Source organism: Cydia amplana, chromosome 5 (assembly GCF_948474715.1).
Source record: "Cydia amplana chromosome 5, ilCydAmpl1.1, whole genome shotgun sequence".
Classification (NCBI taxonomy): domain Eukaryota; kingdom Metazoa; phylum Arthropoda; class Insecta; order Lepidoptera; family Tortricidae; genus Cydia; species Cydia amplana.
In genome coordinates this window covers 19,271,683-19,298,686 of record NC_086073.1, presented here as the reverse complement: position 1 = coordinate 19,298,686, position 27,004 = coordinate 19,271,683, and the positions used below count along the sequence as shown (strand labels likewise).

General features: G+C 37.8%; 2 protein-coding genes across 2 annotated transcripts in view; both read right to left on the bottom strand.

Annotated features, from left to right (window-relative positions):
• The window catches only part of LOC134648344 (stathmin), a 60,470-nt gene extending 42,045 nt beyond the window's left edge, over positions 1-18,425 (bottom strand). Inside the window, exon 1 of the mRNA XM_063502860.1 lies at positions 18,190-18,425. Within this exon, the coding sequence (XP_063358930.1) occupies positions 18,190-18,208 (19 nt within the window). The 5' untranslated portion in view covers positions 18,209-18,425. The remainder of the gene's footprint in view (positions 1-18,189) is intronic.
• A 4,871-nt stretch (positions 18,426-23,296) lies between these two features.
• Positions 23,297-26,114, bottom strand: LOC134648148 (type II inositol 1,4,5-trisphosphate 5-phosphatase). The gene has a single exon (XM_063502626.1). The coding sequence runs from the start codon at positions 25,978-25,980 to the stop codon at positions 23,416-23,418; it is 2,565 nt and encodes an 854-aa protein (XP_063358696.1). The 5' UTR covers positions 25,981-26,114; the 3' UTR covers positions 23,297-23,415.
• Positions 26,115-27,004: the final 890 nt, after the last annotated feature.

Sequence of the window (27,004 nt, the reverse complement as noted above, 5' to 3'; positions counted from 1 at the left end):
ATTCCGAAATAAGAGATAGCTCGCGGATCAAAGCGCTAAATCGTAGTCAGTAGTGGATTTAGTTTAAAATATAGGAAAGTATCTATTACCTGCGACTTTTTCTGCATGGGAGACAATGATAATTTCACAAGCAGAAACTTTCCTTCCCCGGGCCTCCAAACTATGTCTATATAGTTACTCTAGTTACACCAAAATTAATCTAACTCGGTTCATCGGTTTAAGCGTGCCAACCTGCCAACAGACACACAAGAGTTACTTTCGAATGTACTTTTTGTATAAAGAATTCACCCATGCAGCATGCTGTAGTTACCTACTTGTCAAAATGTGAAGAGATTTCTCTATAAGAAATAACAATAGATCCGCAAAAATTACCCCAAGCACTTTCCCCATTTAAGGAAAGGCTTTATGCGGATTCTCATTTCCTATGACCTTCGAGCGAGCTGCCCATCTCATCAATCACTGGTCAACGACTCAACGGCTTGTATCCAAACCGTCTGTTATTGTTGACTCATGAGTCATTGTAACGGTCGTGACTCGTGTCTAATCTGTTTATTCTCTATTCCGCGAAGCTCATATTGAGACACAACCCTATCAACAGTTGAATAAATAACTTGTTAATTAGAGCTAAATTGTCTAGTCCTACTTTTTGACCGAACGTCAGCGAAGGTCTGCGTTTCAGCTTGTTCAGGATGTTCTCCTCTGCAGGTCCCATTTCTCAAGCGATTTGCGTGAAATTTGGGAGCAGGTTTGGCAGTTAGATATATTTTTTCTGTCGTGACTTTTTTAGAAAAAGTTCAAAATGGCCGAAATTGGCATAAAGGACTGATAAGAGATTTTATAGTTTCTTCCAAAGCAGTGGTGTCCATTGAACTTATAGTCAGTGTATTTGTCGTTTTATATCAGTACCTGCAATAATCGAACCATAATTCCAACCAAACGGTAACTGAAAACACGTAAGCTTCAAAAATTCAACAATGCAATGCATACACGAACATCGGCACCTCAATTATGGCAAGGGGAGCAAAGATTAATGCATTCCGTATTCATAAGTTGTGTAGACTGGAATAATCAAAGGAAAAGTTGCGAGAACGAGATACAATTACAGAAACACACGCCATAGAGTATTCACCCTGCAATGTTTGTACGTAATGGAAATTGTGACGTTTCACGGGAAAAGGCACCTTATGGCGGCTGGCGCTTACGTCGCATAACATTAGCACCGCAATTTTATTGGTTAATAATAACGTAAGCACAAACCGCCATAACCTTAAACCCGTAGGACATCGCAATTTCTAAGATCAAATGCTGTTAATGACTATGAATGACTCTCCCTCAATTTGTTCTATTCAAATCAGTGCAAAGTTAGCTTAGATGGACTACACACATTGGCATGCGACATCATTGGTTTTTAGCCCTTCACGTGATCAACCGTTTTGGGCACATTCCAGCATTTCCAGCGAATGTGATTGGACGAATTTCTCTAGAGACGTAATAATTTTGACCCATAACGGGGTGGCAACTCCATTTGCAGAAAGTTTTATCTGTAAAGAAAATTGCTGGAGCGTAAGTGAAATCCCGCTGCAAGACTAAAAAGAAACAAATTGTTTCTGTAATGTTAACCAATAGCGTTTCGCAAGTTACTAAAACGGCGAGAAGCTCAAATTAGATATGCTTTCAACCGAAACGTTCAGGCATTTAATATTTCTATTAAGACACGTTTGCCCTCTTTACAATTTAATCTGACTTAGAAATCTCACCCTTATTAATTTTTTGTGACCAAGACAGGTTTGACCTAACGAAATATATACCATTTATGTTTGAAGTCCAGGTTGAAGTCGGTGTCAAATGCCGAAGCGGGAGCGTGGTTGCAAGCTTTGCCTGCTCCTCATCTGGGAACACTCCTGGACAACGACTCATTGCGGGTGGCAGTGGCTCTCCGCCTGGGCTGCGATGTTTGTGTGCCTCATAAATGCATCTGCGGCTCCATGGTGGAGGCGACCGGCCATCACGCTTTGAGTTGTTGTCGTTGTTCAGGAAGGTTCCCGCGTCACCACGCTCTCAATGACATTGTAAGGAGGGCTTTAATATCCGCCAATATCCCCTGTGTCCTCGAGCCTCCGGGCCTCTGCCGCACCGATGGTAGAAGGCCGGACGGCTTGACTTTGGTGCCGTGGCAGAGGGGCAAGTGCCTGCTGTGGGACGCCACGTGCGTTAGCACTTTCGCGGCCTCACACCTCGGCCGAACTGTGCGGACGGCTGGTGCCGCTGCAGATTTTGCCGCGGTCAAGAAGCGGGATAAGTACGCGAACCTGGCAAGTAATTATTATTTTGTGCCCCTTGCGTTTGAGACTACTGGGTGCTGGGGGTCGGAGGCTATTGCCTTTATTAGGGAAGTGGGACGTCGTATTAGGGAGAGGGGGGCTGATGCCCGCGCGGGTTCATACCTGGTGCAAAGGTTGTCCATCGCCATTCAACGTGGTAACGCTGCTAGTGTGATGGGTACCTTTGCGCCGGGGACAACTCGCGGGGGACTTTTTGACTAGGCTTAAGCTAGTCTTAAGTTGTTACTGTTTTTTGTATTTGTATTTTGACTTTTATTGAATAAATATAAACTAAGTATTGAAAAAAAAAAAATTATGTTTATTGTGGCGTAATGCATCTCAATCAGAATTTACTAGCAACGAAAACTAGTAGTGTCATTTTATGGAGATTGCTAACTATGTAAACAAAAGTCACTAGTAAATTCATCATTCAGAGACAATTTCAATATGGCGGTTGGTTTACATAGTTAGCAAGCTCCATAGAATGACACTTTAAATATAAATTCCGAAGACAGTAGAGACCAGATGACGTGGAAATCATGGAAGGTCACGTTATAATTAAAATGGCTGTAATTCCAGATTAGACCCTCACAAAAACGATAAAAAAACTAGTAAAAGCGCAATTCGTCGGATTTATACCTCGAATTAATGGTCCGCTCCTGTATAATGGAGGGTTAGGTTTGGGATTTGACTTTGAAAAATTATTTTATTGCTTTTCTGTGGGAGTACTTTGTTCAGTCTTATAATTGCTTCTGAAATATAGTCGTGCAGTAATTCTGAGTTTTTTTTTCAGACTTATAAATCTTATTTATTGTTCAATGACAAAACATAGAATTGTATGGTGTGTATATGTCACCGTAAAATTGTAAACACTCGTCATATTATAATCTCGCTAGTTACATTATAAACTGACGGTAGGGAGATTATAATCTAACCTAACCTACGTTAGATTATAAACTAACGGGTTCACAATCTTACGGTGTCATATACATTTTTTCCAGAGAATCAAAATATAAGTGAGATAAAATTTTGCGTTGGATTTTAACGGGCTATGAAACTAGAAGCTATATTTCCAAGCAGAAAATTCCTGAATCCGCCACTGAATCTAAATAGATTTCAATTTAGTTGATGGTACAATTAAAAACCGTTACAAATTAACCGCCGCGTCCAGGCGTCCACTGATGTCATACACACGCGGTAATCGTTTCAATTATTTTTCATAATCAAATAGCTCACTGCTTTATAAAGATCTGATTAATTTTTAATTCAATACCTACCTTTTCAGGACTGCGATTTATAAACTGCCTGTAATATGTTTGTGTCTGTCGGCTTTTATGAAACGCGACCCCGACCTTGGCATGTTAATAGACATGGAGACATTCGTGAATAATATGATAATTAATGACCAGCTAATGACAAGAGAAAAGTTTAATGTTTTGTAACAATAAAACATAAAAATATGTCCAACATAGAGCGCACCGTTTTTCAGAAAGTCCTATAGAAATCAGGGAAATAATATCTATAAACGAATGCAAACAAATATTATGAGCAAGTTGACTCAACCTTGTCTCTATCTATTCCCACAACATTTATTCAATAAATTATACAATAGGTTAGGTAGGTACTTGAAAGTCCTCAACTCCAATACCTCTTAAGCTCTTAACCTATTTGAGAACATTGTTTTGTCCAATCTCCCATAACAATGGTGGAACGATGCGTACAATTCCCCGTTCAATTTGTCTTGTATGACCCAATCGCGGATCCAGTGTGGGTGCCACATCAAAGAGAAAGGAATTCATTATTTATCAAGACATTAGGAAAAACAATCTTTATTAAGACTTAATTTAAGAAAGCAATACAAAGATGGGACGGTAGCCTTTTTTACTGGATTGTGGGAGAGTTGTAAATAAATATTCATACACGTAAAACCAGAATTTTGTCAAAAAACCGGATGAAATTAAAACTTTCCAGGGAGTCTTGCCAAGGTGACAATCGCTTGCGCTTCGCCAACGAATCGCTTTGGGTCTCTATCACTCTTCCTTATTAGTGTGACAGTGAGTTTCGTTCGCTACGTAGCGTTAGCGATTGGCATTGGCATGTTGTCTACGGGGCCAGTTCCTTAATCCATAGAAACCTACTGTAAAGTGGTACATGTACCTAGTTACCATAACCGGCGTGACACGCTATTGTTTCGGAGATTACTCATTATGGATATGTTCCCTGTTACGGTTCCAGTTTAACTAGGGATTAGCTCTAATACAATAGATATTCGAGGGAGAGAGAAGTCATGACTGATGGACTGAGGACAATAATAGAAGGTTTACAGGAACACTCATATGACGGACGACCCGAACATTGCTGTACGAGTTGGAATATACTTCAGGTTATCTGTCCCGTGTGTCATGCCGCTTAAAATGACTGCTTTAAGAAACCCAGATTTAAACTTAATAAATTAAATTTCCCAATTGTGTGACAACAACGTAAATAAACCTCTTTGTTTTATTTACACGTCCTTACCGCAAGTACAAGTTCACTGAACCAAACAAAAAGCATACTTGTTGTGCGCAAACGCTTGCTGCCCTACAAACACGAAACGACGTAACGCGGTCGGGATCTTACAACAGTTACAACTGAATTGTATCATTTACTCGATGGTCAGAAAAGGGGGTATTTTTGGAGTACTTGCTAAAAGCAAAAATGTAAAGGGAGTTCATGTGAATATTTGTGTCAAAAAACTAATATTTTCTCTGCCAGTAAGCTTCAATAAGAGCTCTTTCGCATTCCAATAAAACATTTATACAGTGGATTCCTTAGTTTGCCATTTTCGAAAATAAGTTGAAGGTAATGAAGGTATATGAAGTATGATATGAGTGATATGACCCATGGACCTAGAATATTACGGACGGACTGTCACCTAAGACAAACTGTGACACTGCAATGGCGGACGGTTTGAATGTGTGCGTGTAGACGAGTGTTACCATGTAACACAAATTCTCCCCTAATGGTGAAACAATTATTTTTAATATCGTCCTTGTTTTCAAATAAAAAAATTAGGACAGTTTTACGTTAGACAATAAAAAAGGTGTGTACGCGTGTGTACGTATCTTAGATTTTATAGGTCTTGAAAATGCGCAAAATTGCACAATTACTTTGTGCAAACATTATTTTCAATACCTAATGATATTTAGCATCGTAATGAAATCAGTTCATGTTTTTTTAATTTATACATTTAACTTGAAACATATCTGGTTTTCAACAAAAAAAATATAATACATAACAAACAAACGTTAAGTATCGCTCCTTAGTATCGGGAAATTACCATAGCGACCTAGTTTGAAATGCATAATCAATAATTTAACCATTTACCTAAATGATCTCTTAATACATAATGATTTAATAAGAAGGGTATCAATTACCCTACTTTCGGGAAATTACCCTATTCATGTTACTGGTCACACTCCTGTTTTGCATTTTGATAATTTATAAACAACAAATTATCGTGATTTTACGTGCTAATTGATAAACTTAAGTATGAAAAGTTATTCCGTGACTTTTTTTCTTTCGGTCGGTACAATTCTAGCAGGATTTAGCTACGCATGCCGGCATATTTTATATTTTTCTTCGACATGTTTACTTCAATGACGTTTCGATTCGTCTGACGGCAAACTGGTGGATGTGGGCTGTCAATGTGTGTGTGTCACGCGTAAATACTTAGAAACTGGTGGATGTTGCAATCACAGTTGTGTTGTAAGCGAAACTCTGTCCGTAATATTATAGGTTCATGATATGACCCTGTACTTCAAGTTCGACAATGACAAAATGTAGGTACCTAAATTATTGACTCATATCTATATAAATAAACGCTAGCCATAACAGACCACATTGTCCATATTAAGAATCAATCCGTCCCGGATTCATTGTGGGGGTAACTTTGGCATAACGTTTTTCTATAGTTCGTTTTTTTAGCATTAGAAAGAACTTGAAAGAAGGTAAGCGATCTTGACATGTCTTTTAATTGAAAAACGCTTTTTAAAAATTAGTAACTATTACTTATGAAAGCAGAAGAATATAAATGATCGTATTAGATTCATTGTTACATATTGGCCGTAACATATTTTTAAAATGTGTTTTTCAATTAAAAGACACATCAAGATTGTTTACCTTATTTTATTTCTAATGCTAAAAAAACGAAGTATAGTCCTCCTTCACGAAAATTTGGTTGCATTGTTTATTGCCTAGAATGCCTAGTGCCTGAATATAAATTCGCGCAGTTATTTGCAGAATACATACAATACTATATATTTTTTTGTAATAATGAGTCCGTGGGCGCAGCAAGACCGCTCGCCCACATGTCTCCTTTTCTGGAATCAAACAGCTTTCATTGCAGAGCCCGTTGCCTTGCCTGACTCATACTAGTTACACGAACATAGCTCTTAATAAGTAGACTTAAGGTTAGTTCAAACAGCTAAATTTTGCAGAGTATACCTATATCTATAGAAAGTAATGTAGGAGTGATTGCGCTCAATTTCTTTTGAATAGAAGAAATGTATTGAATGACATTATATAATTAATGTTGATCGATCGTTGATGAAAGCGGACATTTAGGTAAGTTAACGGGTTTTTGATGCGTCAAATTAATGTTCATTAGATTATGACACGACATGGGATTAGACGTTCGATTGAAGTTCAAACAAATAGGCAAAATGAACTTTAGTTGGACAAATTGGTAAGTTGGAAATTTTATAAATGTATTGTTGTACTACTAGTTTAAAAAGTAATAAAACTTGGCACTTTTAACGTTTTCAACCATTGAACCATTTAGAGACGAGAATTAAACATAAATTTCCCGTGTTGGTATACAGGGTGGATTTTCTTTTGGGTCGGTGAGGGCAGCTACCAGATCCCGTGCTGCTACGAGAAAATGGTCTTAGAAGACCTTCCCTCGATTTCAAATTGATGAAGATTGGCTTTTACAGATTTTGAAAAAAACATACAGGGTGCGAGAAAAAGGTCATTTTTGACAAACTTTTTTTTTGATGCCAATCGATCCCATTCCTATTCAGGATCAAAAGCTTTTATGGAACCAAAAAAAAATTTCCGGCTAGAAAAGCCACAAATCGAGGAAAACTTTTCCCATACAATTTGTATGAAAATCAAAACTTTTATTTTTCACATGCTATTTTATTTATGCCAATCGATTCCATTCCTATCCAGTATCAATAGTTTCCTAGGGGTCAACTTTCGATAATGTACTAAAAAGCCACAAATTAATAAAAACTTTTGCATACATTTACTATGGAGAAAACGTGAAATTTAATTCACATTTTTCTATCTGCCCATTCAGTCCTGTTACATTTAAGGATCATAATACTGTATGAAGACATTGCTGTAAGACTGATGGGCGAGATAGAAAATTGTGAATAAAATTTCACGTTTTCTCCATAGTAAATGTATGCAAAAGTTTTTATTAATTTGTGGCTTTTAAGTACATTGTCGAAAGTTGAACCCTAGGAAACTATTGATACTGGATAGGAATGGAATCGATTGGCATACAAAAATAGCATGTGAAAAATAAAAGTTTTCATTTTCATACAAATTGTATGGGAAAAGTTTTCCTCGATTTGTGGCTTTTCTAGCCGGAATTTTTTTTTTGGTTCCATACAAGCTTTTGATCCTGAATAGGAATGGGATCGATTGGCATCAAAAAAAAAGTTTGTCAAAAATTACCTTTTTCTCGCACCCTGTATGTTTTTTTCAAAATCTGTAAAAGCCAATCTTCATTAATTTGAAATCGAGGGAAGGTCTTCTAAGACCGTTTTTAACCGCCTTCAAAAAAAGGAGGTTCTCAATTTGACCCGTATGTATGTATGTATGTATGTATGTATGTATGTATGTATGTATATTTGTTCGCGATTATCTCGCGTTTGGCTGAACCGATTTTGATGCGGTTTTCAGAAAAGTGTTTCTTACATTCTGGAGAAGGTTTTAGTATACATAGATCTGAGCTGATGCTGAACCCTGGCTGTACCTAGTGGAACTCAGGTTTGGTGCAACATAGGCTCACGCTGTTTTGGTCATCCGACACGCCTTGATCAGCACTTGGGAGAGCAGTACCCAAGATAGGGCTGATGCTGAACCCTGGATGTACCTAGTGGAACTCGGGATGTACCTAGTGGAACTCAGGTTTGGTGCAACATAGGCCAACGCTATTTTGGCCATCCGTCACATCTTGATGAGCACTTGGGAGAGCAGTACCCAAGATAGAGCTGATGCTGAACCCTTGCTGTACCTAGTGGAACTCAGGTTTGGTGCAACATAGGCCCACGCTATTTTGGTAATCTGTCACATCTTGATGAGCACTTGGGAGAGCAGTACCCAAGATAGAGCTGATGCTAAACCCTTGCTGTACCTAGTGGAACTTAGGTTTGGTGCAACATAGGCACACTTTGTTTTGGTTAACCGACTTGTCGTCGTTTGCCTATGTTGCAGAGGTCCACTAGGTGGGTCGATGAACTTTTTTCTAACTGCCTTTAAAAAAAGGACGTTCTCAGTTTGACCCGTATGTATGTACGTATGTATGTGTGTATGTTTGTTCGTGATTATCTCGCGTTTGGCTGAACCGATTTTGATGCGGTTTTCAGAAAAGTGTTTGTTACATTCTGGAGAAGGTTTTAGTGTACAGTACATGGATGGTTTGAAAAACCAATTGGACCCGGTAGGTGGCCATGCTATCGGTATTCGGTATACCTACCAACAAATTTATGTTGCTAAAACCGATTTAGATAAAATAGTGGGAGTGGGAGTCGGACTCGGACTGGGACTGGGAATGGGAGTGGGAGTGGGAGCAATATACATACAAATCGTTTAGCACCAAAACGTCATATTATGTTGTGTCGCGATTATCATCGAGTTAGGCCATCACCAACATTAGTAGACTAAATAGAGAGCCTAACAAACTAGTATTTTAGCCCAAAACCTAAAATAAATGAAGTACCTACCTATCACTAAAAATAAAATATAAAATAAAATAAATAAAAAATAATTAAAAAGTTAAAAATAAACAAAAATAAAACTAAAATAAAATAACTTAATATAATATCTTTTTTAAAAAAAAAAAACCGCCTTCAAAAAACCAACCCACTGAAAAGTACAAAATAATTTTTATATGGCACCCCTTTACTTGTCCAGTACCCTATCCCACGGCGTAAAGCAAATTTTTGCCAAAAAGTAATTAATACCTAATAATAAGAAAATTAATAATCACCCGGGTAATAGGGATGTTGAAAATTTTTTGGAACTGGTTTTATTTTGTAGATAGACACGAAATAATTACAGAAAAAAATATTAAAAAAATATATTCATTAATTTTGAATAAAAAAACATGTATAATAAGTTTCGTGTTTAAATTTCGCGCCTAAACGCTCAAATTGTCACGTGACCTTGATGACGTAACGGCGTTTTAAACAAACTGCTGTACTGACTGCTGTCAGCCTATTTTTTAATTTCTTTATATGGTAACTAACAAACTTATAGCTGCGTCCTCAACGCACCACCTTACACACTATCGATTCGTGCGCCGCACCGCACCAAGATCGCGTTTCGGTACGATAATCTGTAGACACGGCAGGTTTTATAACTTGTCTTTGGTGATTCCACTGTGATTACGTCACGCGCTCCGATTGGCGTTTGCAGTCACGTGATACTGGGCATTATTTTAAAGACTTTTGATTATTTTTAATTAATTTATTACGCATATTTACACTTGCAAAATATGATTTTCCGCATTCTAATATTCCCTGCTATGGTAAAAACATAACATGTTATATATTCCCGATTCATGTCAACATCCCTATTACTTAGTTTTTGAAGGCGGTGCCAAACCAACAAAAACAGTCTTTACTACCAATCAGAAAATCAATACGAGTACGTAGTACTTAACCTACAAGAACTAAATTAATGAGTAAACTAAGTATGTATTTATAATGCAAGTAAGTGCAGCGTTCTTCGTTGTATAAAATATCGATTCTCAAAAATTTTGGTTTGGCACCGACTTCAAAAACTAAGTAATTACCCGGATGATTATTAATTTTCTTATTATTAGGTATTAATTACTTTTTGGCAAAAATTTGCTTTACGCCGTGGGATAGGGACTGGACAAGTAAAGGGGTGCCATATAAAAATTATTTTGTACTTTTCAGTGGGTTGGTTTTTTGAAGGCGGTTCCCTTTTTTTTTAAAAGATATTATCTCGTAGCAGCACGGGATCTGGTAGCTGCCCTCACTGACCCAAAAAGAAAATCCATCCTGTATAATTGGCTGGATCAATCGATCCACTGAAGAAGGAACATAACTACAAACAAGCCCATACCAGACAGATGGAAATTGCGAATTCTAGAAGCGATCCTAACAGATCCGAGTGGAATTGCTTTGGCTGCCGGCGTCCATCGGTCCACTGAAGTTCACTAACAGACGGAGCTAGCCCAGGAGAATGCATAAATAACTTATTTCTTTTCAACCGCCTCAGTTGAACGTTCATTGACATTAACACTGAAATAACTGAATCCTACCTGTGTCCGTTATTTCTCGAGTGTGTGAATTCATTGTTCTGAATCAATTTCGTGTTGGAATGAGGATACAAAAACGTTTGACCTCCGAAACAATTTATATTTCTGCCGGTCTTTAAACCTTCGCTTTTATATCAATGCCACTGAACTGTACCACCAGTACCACCACAAATACGGTAACAAAGAACAGAAAAAAGGCACTATTGAAGAAAACATTTTCAATGTCATTTTCAAGGGTAAGTCATCTTTATACTTACCCCGTTTTGACGGGGAAAAAAATTACCTACGGCGCGGCATTTCAACAGTGTTTGAATTGCTTTTATTATTGAACAGTAAGCTATTGCAAAGACAGAATCAAGACAAGAGCAGGGGTCACCAATTAGTTTCTTTAGGGGTCCGGTTCTTAAAATAAAATGACCATCGCGGCCCGTTTCTCCTTTGCCTATATACTCGAGTTAAGTAAGCAAAACAATTAAATAGATCGGCGGTCCGGATGCGGACCGCGTTCCGCTTTTTGGTGACCCCTTCTCAAGAGGTTTACATTACAAGTATAGAAAGTACCTGAAACGATGTTGTATGCTCAACATTAGGCTCCCAACAGTTATCAACAGAATCAACATAAGCTCATACGCCTCCGATCCCCTTTATTCGAGTAATGAATGTATATAAAGGTCCGGAACGGGCCATTGCGCGGGTTCGAGAGATTGTATTACCGTTGGATTGTACTGGAATTTACCTCCCAACCTCCGTTTGTTAATCCAAACGTTTGCCGAGCTAGAGTCGGAATAAGATACCTTTAAACCTCCAGGAAAAGAGCGTACTCCCATCTTAAAGGCCGGCAATGCACTTGCAACCCCTCTGGTGTTGTAGGCGTCCATGGGCGACATTCTTCTGCGAGTTTACCTCTTATATCATAAAAAAACTGCATGACACCATGACATTGGCCAAGTATGGAAATTCATCATAAAAATCAATTTTCTCTGAAAATATGACGTTCATGATGACTTTGTTGGTTAAAGTTGGTGCAGAGTTGGCTTGGACGGACTCTACCTCTGCTCTGGCGAACCAGGAGGTCTATCCCGAACAGCGAAAGTTTAAACTTCGTTAAGTTCGTTATCTGCGTCTCTTTCGGTCGACTGATGCAAATGCGAAATATTTAATAGAAAGGGACTTGCTATGCAATGCTAATAGAATCACTTGTTTTTAATCAAGGCGCCCCTCAGACGATTCAACCTCTTAGTGTCAATTTAATAAGAAACGTTAAATTTAAACAGGACAGTATTGCTGTTTTTGTGATGGTCGTTTTACGGGGTTTTCTGTGATTATATGTATAATAGATGCGGCCATAGTAGTTTATGTAACTGCTATTACGCTACATAATGAAAGGCATTAAAATACGAGTGCTGGTTTATGAAACGAGCTATAAAAGCGAGTTTTTTCTGTGTCACATGGTGATAGGCTGATAATAACTTGATAAGATCTTCAATTGGTCATGTTGTTGGACAAAGGTTGTCGACATAAATGTTTTCGCATGCGCGCATAGCGTTCTCATGTACCAAATGTCTGTTTTTGGGTAATTAATGAACCGTAAATATTCCGTTTTTACGGTCCACTTGGCGAGAACAGTTGAATATGAATTATTGAGGCGTTTCTATAGAAACAAGCTCGGACGTAGTAGAAACATTAAAGTTATACATATTTAGGTAGGTACTTATGTACCTACATAATAATTTCGTATTTGTCTAATCTAAATCTGATATTCTGTACAATATAATAAAAATTACATTGATATGAATCTTAATCTAGATAAAATAATTACATTATGTACGTATTATCCAAATAGATCTTCTGTAGATTTCAGAATATTTCAACTGCAAATGTGGTTCCTATCGAAGGAGGGTTATGTTTTTCAAGCATATGTATAATTCTTTTGTATGTCTAATTCTTTGGCACGCCCGACAATCTACACCGTTTGACGGATTTCAACCGATAAAGTGAAATTAGCTTTGTTTCAATTGTGGAAACGACAAGATATCAAAAATATTAAAAAGGCGAAGTTTTGCGCCAAAATGTATGCTTTAATTTTTTTTTAATGCAGTAGTTTTTTTTTCATTCACTGTAGTTCCTTTTAACTTTGTTGTACACTGGGATAATAAATAATTAAAATATAATAGCGTACTTATACATTTTCCTGTTGGCCTTCACGACTGCTTTCTGACCATAAACAGAGCTATCCATATACTCAGACAACATGATCATGACACGACATTCACGATTAACTAGTAATCACAGGGACGCGTTTTATAAACATACAATTACAAACTCGCTATCTTCCTCTCTTTCTCACAACCATATTTGTTAGAAAGAGAGACATACCGTTATAAAGAGAGAGAGAGAGAGGTACCGTTATAAAAAAAACACAACAAAGAGAAGATTCGTAATTATATTTTCTTTTTTATATTCTCCTCTTCTTAGCGTTTTCTTTCGTTACATCCTAAAGGAGCGCGGGGTCCGATTTGGCAACCTAATCCAAGTATTGGCGCAAAAATACTGCCATCTGTACTTCCAACCCAGAGGGGAAACTAGGCCGTATTGGGATTAGTCCGAAACTTTACTCCCTTGGGACATATGTCGGCTATTGCTCCCTATACGCCTGCGTGGCTGCGTGACATAACATCCTTTACCATAACATAATATAATTAATATGTTGGAAAATGGCGTATATTACGGGAGATTTGATTAAACTTGCAGATAGTCAGTTGCAGGGTCTGTGATTGCAGAACAACTTTTAAAATTCTTATATTTTATCAATAAAAGTTTGATTGATTGATTTGCTGACTACCTACTAACCTTCTTACAAAACTCTACTCTCAGGACCCTTCAATATAAAACCGGCCAAGTGCGAGTCGGACTCGCGCACGGAGGGTTCCGCACCATCAACAAAAAATAGAGCAAAACAAGCAAAAAAACGGTCATCCATCCAAGTACTGACCCCGCCCGACGTTGCTTAACTTCGGTCAAAAATCACGTTTGTTGTATGGGAGCCCCACTTAAATGTTTATTTTATTCTGTTTTTAGTATTTGTTGTTATAGCGGCAACAGAAATACATCATCTGTGAAAATTTCAACTGGCTGTATCACGGTTCGTGAGATACAGCCTGGTGACAGACGGACGGACGGACGGACGGACGGACGGACGGACGGACGGACGGACGGACGGACAGCGGAGTCTTAGTAATAGGGTCCCGGTTTTACCCTTTGGGTACGGAACCCTAATAAAAAAAACTTATCGTACAAAATAAACTAAAAGGCAATACAACGGAAATAATCAAGCTAAAACGAACAAATAAAAGAAATATACCATGTAGAGACATCTGGGGACAATAAGCGAGTTCAAGCCACTCGGTAAAAATAGCTTACGTATTGTAACAAGGGCGCAAAGACGAGAAAACAACGCATACGCATATCATTCACTCAGCTTACAAAGTACAGATAGTGCCTCAACTTAAGTATACACCCACGTCGAGGTACTAGCTGTATAGAAAATAGTATTATCCGAGTCCGACCGAAGTTTCGGATTAGGCAGGTTTCGGCATAAAAATCATGTTTCGGTCAAAAAACTGCCGACCTCTCGGCCACGCCAAAACTATATTTTTGGTAGTATATGCCCGACCGAAGTTTCGGTAGTAGGTACTAGTGTCCACCCGAAGTTTCGGTTTCTGATTCGACTAGAGCCTTAACCGAACCTTCGGTTTCGGCAATAAATCCGGTTTCGGCCGGGCACTAAAGCCGCGGACTGGTCGAAAGCCTTGAGTGACCTTATAAAAATATATATGTCAGATACTTTTGGCGCACTGTTCTATGCGCTACTTACTAAGTAGGTACTATTACAAGACATAGGTCACATGTATAATGGTTTTCTAGTGCGTTTGTTATATAAGCGACAACAACAGAGCAGGTCTGAGGGCGCGTAGGGCTTTACGGAACGGGGCCCTGCGCCAGACAACCTTGAGAGAAATCGATGAAGGACTCGATGGCTCACTAGTGAGGCTGTGACGCAACAGGGCACAAGAAGAACACGCGATGTTTGCACGTATTCGAGTAAAAACGAGTCGAGTTATTCTAATTAACACTTAAAAGACTCGAGTTCTACCAACACTAGTAATCGCCTAATCGGTGAACATACCGACCGACATAAAAAATAAAAAGATTCCGAATGGAGAACTTCTATCTTTTTTTGAAGTCTGTTAAAATTATGAATGGGTACGCAGTATGTATAGTTCGTTTTCTTATTAGAAAGAGACTACGCAATCTTGACGTGTCTTTTAATTGAAAAACGCTTTATAAAAATCAGTAACTATTACATATGAAAGCAAAAGAAGACGAAAGGAGTGCCTGGCGTACGTTGGCTCGTTGGGTGAACGATATTCGGAAGATTGCGGGTCACTTCTGGATGAGATTGGCTCAGGACCGGGATAAGTGGCGTACTCGAAGGGAGGCCTCTATGCTCAGCAGTGGGCGATAAAGGCTGATATGATGATGATGATGAAGCAAAAGAATGTAAATAATCGTAAATGATTGATAATTTTTACATATTTGCCGCGACTTATTTTTCACAAGTGTTTTTCAATAAAAAGACGAACTGGGTCTGGGTATAGATGTTGTATGTTGTCTCTTGGATGAGTGGGTAGGTATATAGAGAACATCGTAAGCGCGGATGAGTCAACGCGACGGTTGCACCGACCTTGCTTCCAACGGCTCATTTTAAATTCGGAACAAAAAGAAACTTTCTCGACTGGCTCCAACTTGTTTAACGGTCGCTCGCTCATGATTAATTTGTCGACTTTGTTCATTTATTTTTAAACGGTCATGATGTGACTTTGTACGCAAGTTATTTTTCACCTCAGCAGCTCGAACAAGGGTACTTTGATTCTTAAAAACAGTGAGCAAAATGCGATTTTGCTCACTGAGTGAGACAAAATGACATTCAAGTGACCTTTATAGTCAAATGTCAATTCAACATGCGGGGTCTAATAAAAGTTCGAAATACTTGGGTTCTATTATCTCTGTCCCTTTCACACTGTTAGCATAAAGACACAGACAAAAAAAGTTAAAACGACATTCAACGGTATATTAACGCTTTATAATAGTCCCCCGAAAAACTTCAGACCGCATCGTTCCAAACCACGTACGAGTATGAATTCTTAATAATCAATTAATAAAATTAAAGTTTAAGATTTGATAAATACTGATAAAATACTATATTTTAGGTATTTTATTGTACAATTAATATAATGAACTCAAAAAATACACAGATCATCACGCAAAATTAATTATTTTACTTTTAAGAATTTCTACCATAGTTGACAAATAGTACGTATCCGCAATTCGGACCGTATCTTACAAAGATTTTTTTTACAATAAAAAGTTGTCGATTGAAGTGTCAGTTAATGTTTGTTATTTCTATATTATTTTACTGGAATTTATTATTACGTTTTGTTTTTGTGTTCCATTACGGTAATTAAACTTAATTGTTTGTATATCTTAAGAAAATATGAGTGCAGGTATTGATGAAGATGGATTACATTTTTCAAGTTGTCTAATATTTCTAGGTATGTTCTCACTGCTCAGGTGAAAATTGTTGTGTACTACACGAGATCAAAGTTATTTACATCTCGTGCGCTTTTGAGTCCCTTACTACGCTCAAGATTCTAAATTAGATCTATTATAGAATCTTTCGCTTGCACGGGACTCAAATAAGCACTCGAAGAAATATCAAACTTTGATCACTTGTTGTACAAATAACTATTTCCAAATGCGGTGTGATATATCAGTTTGTTTACTACAAGACCGGTTCTTTTTTTAAGTTGACAACTCATCCAAATATTTGTTAATTTAATTCATAAGTCTAACCTAACGCATTGGCTCCCCAGACTAGGGGTAAAAAACAATTATTAAGTTTATTAACATATTTACTGCGGCAATAAGTTACATATTTAAATTGAAATAGGTAAATTAAGAGATTTTAGGTGAACCATGAATGAATGCATGAATACCAGCGATCCACCCTGGCTTTGCATGGGTTACACAAAACTTTAACAAATTATACACTTAAATTATAGTCCTAACACTCCTAACCTTCCTCAAGAATCACTCTATTGAAAGGTGAAAACCATGAAAATCCGTTTAGTAGTTTTTGAGTTTATCGCTAATATACATACAATTACATACAAACGCAGTGGGGGACTTTGTTTATAAAGTGGTATGTCATTAAGTTACTGCATAAACAGTAATAATAATAAAGCCATTTATTCCAAGCAATATATAAATTACAATTGAATATTCTATATTATAAAAAAAAACCGGCCTAGTGCGAGTCGGACTCGCGCACGGAGCGTTCCGCACCATCAATAAAAAATAGAGCAAAAAAAATCGTGTTTGTTGTATGGGAGCCCCCCATAAATACTAATTTTATTTTATTTTTAGTATTTGTTGTTATAGTGGCAACAGAGATACATCATTTGTGAAAATTTCAACTGGTTATCACGGTTCATGAGATACGGCCTGGTGACAGACGGACGTACAGCGAAGTCTTAGTAATAGGGTCCCGTTTTTTACCCTTTGGGTACGGAACCCGAAAAAAGGAAAGGGATAAGTTCGCCTTTGTACACAATGATGTGTGTTTTTTCATGTTTTATGTTTCTTTTTATACAATAAAGTGTTTTACTACTACTAATAATAATATATCTCTCAGTTCTGTGTGCCGTAAGGTACAGACAGTAATTATACTCAATTAAATTGGGATTGTTAATTCCCCTTAAAATCCTTAAATATATGTATACATTTCACTTTCATTTAAACTTTTTGTATATGAAATCTAAAAAGGTAGTTACTTTATAATTTTACTAACAGTAGGTAGAAAAATAAATTGATAAATATGTTCAGCTTATTTGACATGAGCACTTATAAAATATTTACAGAAATATATAAAATTATAGATACATTTTGTGTTTTACTACTTAGAATAGTTATTGAAATAAACAAGCTTACTAAATTGCAGACAAAATAAATAAAAAAACATTTAAATTAATTAACATGTATGTACTTACAAACATTTTAGAAAGAACAAAGAAAGTTTTAAAATGTTTTAACTGCTGCCATGAAACCAAATAAAACCACAGTATGTGATACTGATAGTATACAGCTAACCGCACAAGGTTTTCCAGACTTACGAACGCATAATATCTTCGTCGAAAATAAAATTAAATGTACCAAGATAAGGGGTATAAATATAACGGTACTCACATTTGTTTTCCACTTCCATTGCTTTGTCTGGCACAGAACAAAAACAGATATTATTTGTTTAAGCACGAAGTCGCGTCTACTTGTAACACACGGCAGATGCTGTTTAAATGTTTATTTTTAACTTCGGTAACTCTTCAACTTCTATTGCACCGTTATAACAGAAATCGAATTTAAAACTGAAGAATAGCAGGATGTGAAGTAAAATTGGCACCTCAATGTTTTCGTCAATGAAGTTTTTGTTTGACACAACGGTCGCATCCTGCGTCGTGATTGGCCGAAATCAAATTGGCCGCTATTTTGTTCGAACGAAATCGACCTGTGATCTAGGAAGCCATTCGTTCAGAAACTGGACATTTATTTTTTATAGGCATAACACACTATCGCACCGCACCGCGACCTTGGTGCGCCGTACCCATAAGTGAGAGCGAGAAAGAGATATCTTAAGAAAGATAAGTATTTTACATACATTCTGTAAAACATTCTCCTCTCACTCATTTCAGTTGGCAATCTTAGTGCCCTCTGGCGAAAGTAGCATGTATTTATTCAAAGTATAAACTTGAGCGGATTTGAAGTAATTTAAAAATATTAAAATCGGTTACTGTGCCATACTGTGCTTTATAAATAATGAACACGTTTTCCTTGAGCTCTTTTAAAATGAATGTACAACTATAGTTTCATCACTTTCATCAAACTTGTAGAAAATAACTTTGATTCGTCAAGTAAACGCTAGATGGCACTATATTAGTATAATAAAAAGGTAAATTATAAAGGTTCAAAATAAAAGCCACACTTTCTAGTTCTAAATAAATAATTTAATATATTAAACAACAGTTTAGCACGATGTAGTAATTGTATACGTTGTTAAAATAGTACAGTTTAATAAGTAGCTTGGTGCATTTTACTGATTACATAATAAGTTAAAATTTTAGTTATTTGGCATTCGTATAAATAGTGGATCAATTGTCGGTATACGTTTCAAATTCTATTACATAAAACATTACATAGAAAACTACTTTAAGCTTTCGCTACTGGCCAGATTATATCCTCTGTAATAAACACATTAAGTAATTTTAGGTCCGAATCTAGATTTAGGACGTCGCCGTTTAATTATGGCTTCTTTTTTATTGTCCCCTTTTAACCTTTTCCACGCCGTGTCAAACACAAAAGCTGTCACTCAGACGCCACATCATTGAAGTGTAAAAACTGAAGTTGAACTTTATGTATAGGTATGCACGTAGGTCGATATTGCTCTGTGGTCCGTGACCGATTAATCGCTCTTTGTCGTTGAACCTATGGTGTGAATATATCGGTCATTGGCGTCCAAAAGGTTAACTACGAGTACACTAAGTAAAAAAGAAGGTACACCCACAGCCCACAGGCAGTTTCCTCTTTAATCTAAGAGGTAGCCCCGATATTGGTACGGCAAGCTGCAAAATTGCATGCTGGAGCTGGACACATGGATGAATTCATAATTTTGCGACCGGGTGTACCTACATGAAAATGAGAGCAATGAAAGTGACGGTTAGTTAGGTTAGATACACTATCCTTATTATTGGATATAGGCGTCTGGCAGCTGTTTATCGGTGGTGGATTACGTTGCTCTCTTTTATCATGTATGTACCCTTTTCCGGGGTTAGTTCTCCGTCTATTTCATAAGTACAAATAGTTAACGAGTCAAGTCGTCTATACTTCTATAGTACATTTCACGATACAATAATACATATATTACTTTACATCAAAATGGATTTAATTTTTGTAATGAAATCGACATTCTAGATTCTAGATGGACGTCTTTTAGCTAATGTGATTATGATGATGATGAATCAATTCCTGAGTTTACGTAGCATTCTGTACTTCCTGTCTGGAAGTTGGTACTTTTCTGAGGCACTCAAACTTAATGCTATTATAGTCAGAATCAGAATGTTTTAAGACAATTATAGGAAAATTTGATAAATGCAAGTAAATCAAGCTCAAAAAAATACGCGTATACAGAACAACAATAAGATACAATTCAAACACAATTTTAATATTTTTTTATTGACTACAGTAATTTCGTTGTATGTTCCTATTTGCAGGCGGCCGTGGCCACAGAATAAGTAATAGTATTATCCCGTGGCGCTGCTATCAACGGCGAATGTAAAATTTGTATGGTACAGCGTTAGTTCCAATTTTGGCCACCTGCGATTTATCATCAAGTTTGTAAACCCCGTACGATTATTCCTATAAATTATTCGAAAATTGTCATAGAAGACAATTAATTAATTAAATTAAGGACATTAAAAATACTATGTACAAAGGTATCCTAAATAAAAAAATACGCAATGAGAGCTCAGCTAACACAAACTAAGGCCCCATTCGCACGAGAGCTTAAAAAGCGTCGCGTTAAAACCCAACGTTGGCGGTTTTTTACCGTTTCTAATATTTGTGTTCATATGAACGCTTAAAAATCACTTGTGAGTCGTACTGCCACGTACGCATCTCAGCATAGCCATGACGATTGACACCAAAAATTGACACTTGACAGCCAACTGACAGCAGCGCCGGCGCTTTTTTAACGCTTGTGAGAACAGATACACGGAGTTCCGTATGCTCAATTCAATTAACGCGCGGCCAACGCTCAACGCCAAAAATCGAACAGTGCTCGATTAAAAAGCGCCGCGCTTAAAAACGGCCTTCGTGTGAATACATACATGGTTATCCATTTGTGTCATTCAAACGCTTTTTTAACGCGCGTCGAAAAAGCTCTCGTGCGAATGGAGCCTAACAGTCAAACAATATTGACCCTTAAATAATGTACAATACAATGCTACTTAAGTATGACTATTAAATTAATTTTTCATTGTACTAAATCACTATAATCAAATGTATCCTATGAATTTATTTTTTCCAGTAGCGCCATCTATTAACAGTCACACACTTTAAAATTCTGTATCGTATGGAACACATATTCTCCACCATCAATTAAAAACAAGTATTGCTGACTGTACCTATTTTTAGCATAAATATAAATGGTAAAAATTAGCTATGATAATCGATGCTAATTAAAATGAGTCCTTAAATAGATTAATAATAAGATTTATTTTGGAAAAGGGACCTAAACCAAAGAGTTTATCGTGTCGTGGTGAAATATGAATGGTGTACCGTGAAGACTGAAAAGTATTTAATAACAACAGTAATTACACTTTTTTAAGTGTCGCTGTCTGAAAAAATTGTAGATACGTAAATATAAAAATTAGAGATAGCCAATCAAATATTGTTGTTGCACATAGCCATAGCATATAAATAAATATAACAATATACCAACTAATAAAATAATTGTGTATAACTACTAGCGCCATCTGTCGATATTCATTTAGTAACTTGTCACAGTTTAAAAAGTCTGTCGAGGACCACGGTATGTTTTATTATTAGGTTATGGGCAAAGTACGCTTCCACTAGGTCTAAATAACCCATTATGTTGCGGACAACTATAGTTGACAGTAAACTAAAATGATTTGCGTAAGAGAGACCAGATTATATAATAATATAGCGTCTAATTGATTATATTCACTATCGCATTACATTTAATTGGCATTATTAATGATATAAAGTATTAAAGGAGCCATAATTTTAGTCAGATTAATATTCATATAAAATGCTGGTAACTCTGAATGTTTGCGTGATTTTTATACATATAATAATAATCAATGATCGTTAATTTTCCAGCAATTTTGGTGCAGCATTGTTGGTTAAAAGCATCTGTATGCCCTACTCTAGGTGGGCTAGATAATTAGGGTTAATAACAGTAATATTAACCTTAACCAATCCTCTTCCTAAAAAAAAATTGAAGAAAATCCTTTATTTTTACTCTGCTGCGCCAAAATTGCTGGAAAATTAACGATCACTGATAATAATGTTCAGAATACTGTTTTGATGTTTTCTAAGAACCCTTAATTAATATGACAATTTTAATACAAAATGTTCTTTGACAAAATTTTGTTTTAAGAAATGATTTGTATAAAAATGCATTTTTGCTTTAAGAAGAATAAGATTCTAGTAAATCGGCTAGCTACATCTATAATGTCCACATGTTAAATTTACATCAAAAATTTAAATACTATTCCTAATTACAAAAATAAATTAATATTCTAAAGAATAATGGAAACATGTTGAGTATTTGAATAAATAAAATGAATCACATGAAAAAGAATATTCCTAATACTTATAATTTAAAATATAACCCCATAAAATATCTATTCTATTTGAATACTTTTATTTATAATCCAAGAGCACGACAAAGACGTCACAAATCCAGTTGGTCATTGTATATAATGACCAGAATATATATATTCTGTAGTTATGTCATCACAAGAATGATACTAAAAGCATTCCACCAGTAATTTACGCTGCGACAGTATCTCCGCGTGAGAAAGACTACCTGTCTTTTTCTGACTGTATTAATCAGAGGTAGGGGTAGTTTTATCTCGTGGGCGACATATTGTCGCTGCGCTCCTGTGCTAAGCCAACAGTGTTGCTTACAATACAATTCAATGCGGGTTCTAAAAATGCTAGGGAGCAGGCCAAAAGTGGAGGTGTCTATTGGCCTCTCTGTCGTTCAAATATGCAAGAGCGATAAAGAGACAAATAGACGAAGGAATGAACGAAGTAGTTCGCATTATGCCTCTAAGAAATCGACTTGGCAATCTTGAGAATGAGAAATGAAATATTAATAAGTAATGTTGAGTGGTGATTGTTTCACTGGAATAATGGCGAACGCGGATTATTGTGTTAAAGATTAGTCCCACATTGCAATGTATCAACACAACTAGAGCAATGTCAATTCAATCCAATTAATTAATTAATCCCGTATGAACGAGGCCAAATGGGCTGTTAAAATAACAATCATACTGCGTCGACTATTTAACGCGATTATCTCACTGTTGTGGATGTGGATCCGCACGCCGCTGCCGTGTGTAAGCGAGACAGCGCTATAGCCGTATAGAGCAATGTCTCGTTTCCACACAATTGGTGTCCCATATTGCTTTTATTTATAAATAAAAAGAGACGTGAGTTAAAGCTTCGTTTGCGCCTAATAGACAATAATAACTAAGTGCGAATATACATACATAAACAAATAAGTATCTTGATAGATACATAGCCAAGAAAAGGGATTGTATCGGTATACTGCATAGTGTAACATCCTTATGACAAATTTGGCGCCATATACTCTCAAGGGAGTCAGATAAATTATCTAGAAAATATTAAGTCACTATGGTCATTTATCAAGAAATGGTAAACAAATTGGGCCTTCTTCTTGTCAATGATCTGCTTGTTTATCCTCGACTGGGGCTCCTGCGTCTGGTTAGGGTTGTCTCTCAGAAATATAGCCCCAAACAGAGTTGATAGCGTCTTCGAGTCGAGACCGTTCTCGGCGCTGTGTTGAAGCGCTTCTTGCAAAAACTCACACAAGTATAAGAAGACATTTTTCCTAAATTCAGGTAGCTCTAGAATTATCTGCTTGCATTGTAAATAGTTCGGGGAAGCTCGGAGACTGGCAGCTTGTAGATTGTACGGGATTATCGGATCGGCAGTGCTCTCTAGTAGTAATAGCAGCGCTTCAGCTACAGAGTGGATACTGCCCGGAATAGGATCCACCGAACCACTGTCCAGCCAATCCCTGATCTGTAGTACCTCACTGTGTAAACCGGGCTGCTCAAACAGGTTTGGTTCTTTCAAACCATGCAAGTATATGTGATCAACTAAAAACCAGATCTCTTTCGGTATCGAATATGTTGACTGGTTAGAAACACACTGATCCCTCTTGTTTTCAAGCTCAATCAGTTTCCCCAAAGGCACCTCACGTATGGGCATGTTCAGGTTCACGAGGACTTCTATAGAACAACCGAAACAGCTCCTCTGATATGTGCCATTGATTGTAATGAAGATATCTTTCCCACCAAACAAGTGTAGCACCAAGATATCATACAATTTATCAGTCCCAGCATTCATTTTGCAAGCTGAAGTCTTATTTATAAGAACTTTAAGTTGAATTTCGCATGCTTCATCTGCACATATGCATTTCTTATATGGCTCCACTATCAGCCAGTCTTTACAGAAGCTTGTCTCATCCAACTTTTTAATGAATTCAAATTCCACCGGCAGCTTCCCTATATTAGTTATAGTGATGGTTCGTACTTGGAGCTCTAGGTATCTGACTGTGTCAAAGTCTATTTCAGTCTGGTCAACTTTTACCTGTGGGATGAGTTCATTTTCGAGTTTGTCAAGTTGTTTAATAACTTCCTCATACACCTTTTTATATTTTTCCTCGTTAATAATTTTGATAAAAGAGTTAAACATAGCAGAGACAGGTTTGTGGTCACTGATGTTGAGAGCCGGGTGGCTTCTGTATTCCAATTGAGTGACATTCTCTCCTCTCCAGAATATTCTGTCACACCAGGCGGGAGCCCTGTTTTTTTCACTGGAGTCCCAGTTATCAGTCCCAGGATCATATTTGTAAGTGGGCTTAAAATTGATAGTACCCTCTGTATATCCTACAAAGACCTGATTGTTTTTGTGTTGTTGTTTCAGTTGGTCAAACTCTAGGGCGGCGACAAAGTTCCATTCATCCACCATCTTTTTCACACTTGTTGGATCTAGTTCAGTAATTCGATAGTTTAGATCACCTAACCAGTAGATATGGTCATGATCTTTGATGGCTTTTGCTTGCTGGTTTGGCTGTGAGAACCTCATCCTGTTGCAGATGTCCCTGAAGTCCTGGTTCCTCCTCTCGTATTCTTCAACATGTGCTGCTAAATGGGAGTTCACAAAGCACAAGGAGGTACTGTGCAGATCAAATCTAATAGCAACACCTCCCTTGTTCCCCATCTTTCCCATAATACCGGTTCCCACTGTGTCACACACAACATTCCTGACATGATGTATGTATTTTTCCTTTATAAGGATGATCAGCAACATGCCAACAAGTCTCACCTTTTCAACTTTTACATACTTAGCTCTTGGATCAACATAGTTTAATACGGCCGCGTACCACTCATCTTCCCGGAGTGTCTGATCAAAAAGAAATGTTTCTTTAGACAGATCAAGCTCTTGGAAACCCACAGCATACAGGTCCGGAGGCTCCTTGTCCACGCACAACCATCCCTTTAAGGGAATCACGGGAGCTTTATCATTTACATTCCAAGTTCCACAAAACACAGTAAATTGTTTAGTAAATGTGTAGTCTGCTTCCTTGTCCGACATCCTTCTCTTGATTAAGCTTTCTCGGATGGCAACAGGCGCAGAATTAAGCGTGTGCGCGACGTTATGTCGAGGAACCACCATACTCTCAGCGATGATATCCTCATCATTTTTTCCACTATACTTTTTAAGCCAGACAAACTCCGGCTGCCTGGGCACCTTGTTCACAGCTTCTATCCCTCTAAAGAGGTCATCAACGAAGTTATCGACGCGCGTGGTCATTTCGATCTCAAACTTGTACTTATTACTACGAGACTGGAGATTCAGGTACAGCACTGCTTCAGGGTCAGAAGGCTTGTTATCTATTTCGCATTTGAAGCTGCTGTCTATGGGTAATACGACTTCTATAGATAAATCCGTGAAAGATTTAGGTGGGTAGCACGACGTGTACAAGCAGAACACCGCCTTCTCGTCTCCGTACTCGACGATAGCTAATATTCTGTCCTTGTTTACCCATTCCGGCTGCAAGACTTTGGCGTTGCATAAAAACGCTGTAACTCTTTCGCTCGACAGGAACTTTTCTTGCACCACCGATTTTATGTCGTCGTGATTCATTTTGTCTCATAAATTGAATTAGATTCGCATTAAATATTTATCGTTTTCACATGATTGACGTTCACATACAATACAATTAATTCTCTCAAGCTCAAGTCAATTCGTATTTGACACATGACAGCAGTTGGGTTGCGTTTTGTTATTGCCTTAATTTCATTTATACTGTGTAGGTTCCTTTATCTTAAGGCCTCTACAGACAATATCGATAACTTTCGAAATTGGTATTATGTGTTCCGTTCCACGTCTGAGATCTTCATTGAGAGCGTAACGCCTCCGGTGACCGATAGATGCCGCTAGCGTCTATGTAGTCGCTCCGCCGCCTCGCCGTGACGTAGTTCCGCTTCCCTTTCCTGCAAACAGACGCCCGCCCCCCGCCACTCGCCGCCGCTTTGACATTGTTTCGTCGACCGTCCTGACCGATGGTCCGCAAATTTTTTTTGCGAACATTTTTGCAGCATGGCGCTTTAAAAATTTCCGATCCAAAGTTTGTTCGATTAAATAGCGAGATATAGCCAGAGATCGCCACTACTAGTCTTTTGGCGGTCTCGGGATCGATCTTCCAACGGTGCTTTTCGATTCTACCCACTTTTTTCTTGCTAAATTATCTTTTACATGCCATGCTGCTAAAATCGTTACCGTTAACTCGCATTTTCGAGAGTGAAGTAGGAAGTGCGTCAACAAGTGGTTTCAAGTGTCGTTTGTTACAACGCGTGGTAACGTAAGTCGCTCCGCATCGGAGAGACAGGTGTCGGCCGAGGTCGGTGCTCGTGCTCGGAGCCCGGGAGTATTACCTCGTGTTGTTAGTTTCCGACGCGACAGTTCGTGTCGTTCGCCGCGTCGGCGCCGTCGACTTTCTCTTGTCGTCCGAGGTGACTCCGAGACGCCGCGACGCTGCGGGCCGGCGCCCGAAGTGTCGCGGCGCAGGCGCTTCCGGTCCGCGGGACTCCGAGAGACGTCACGCGCCCGCTCCTGTTGCTGCGGTCGCGGCGCGGGTGGATCGCGGACCTCTCGGTCCCGTCCTGGC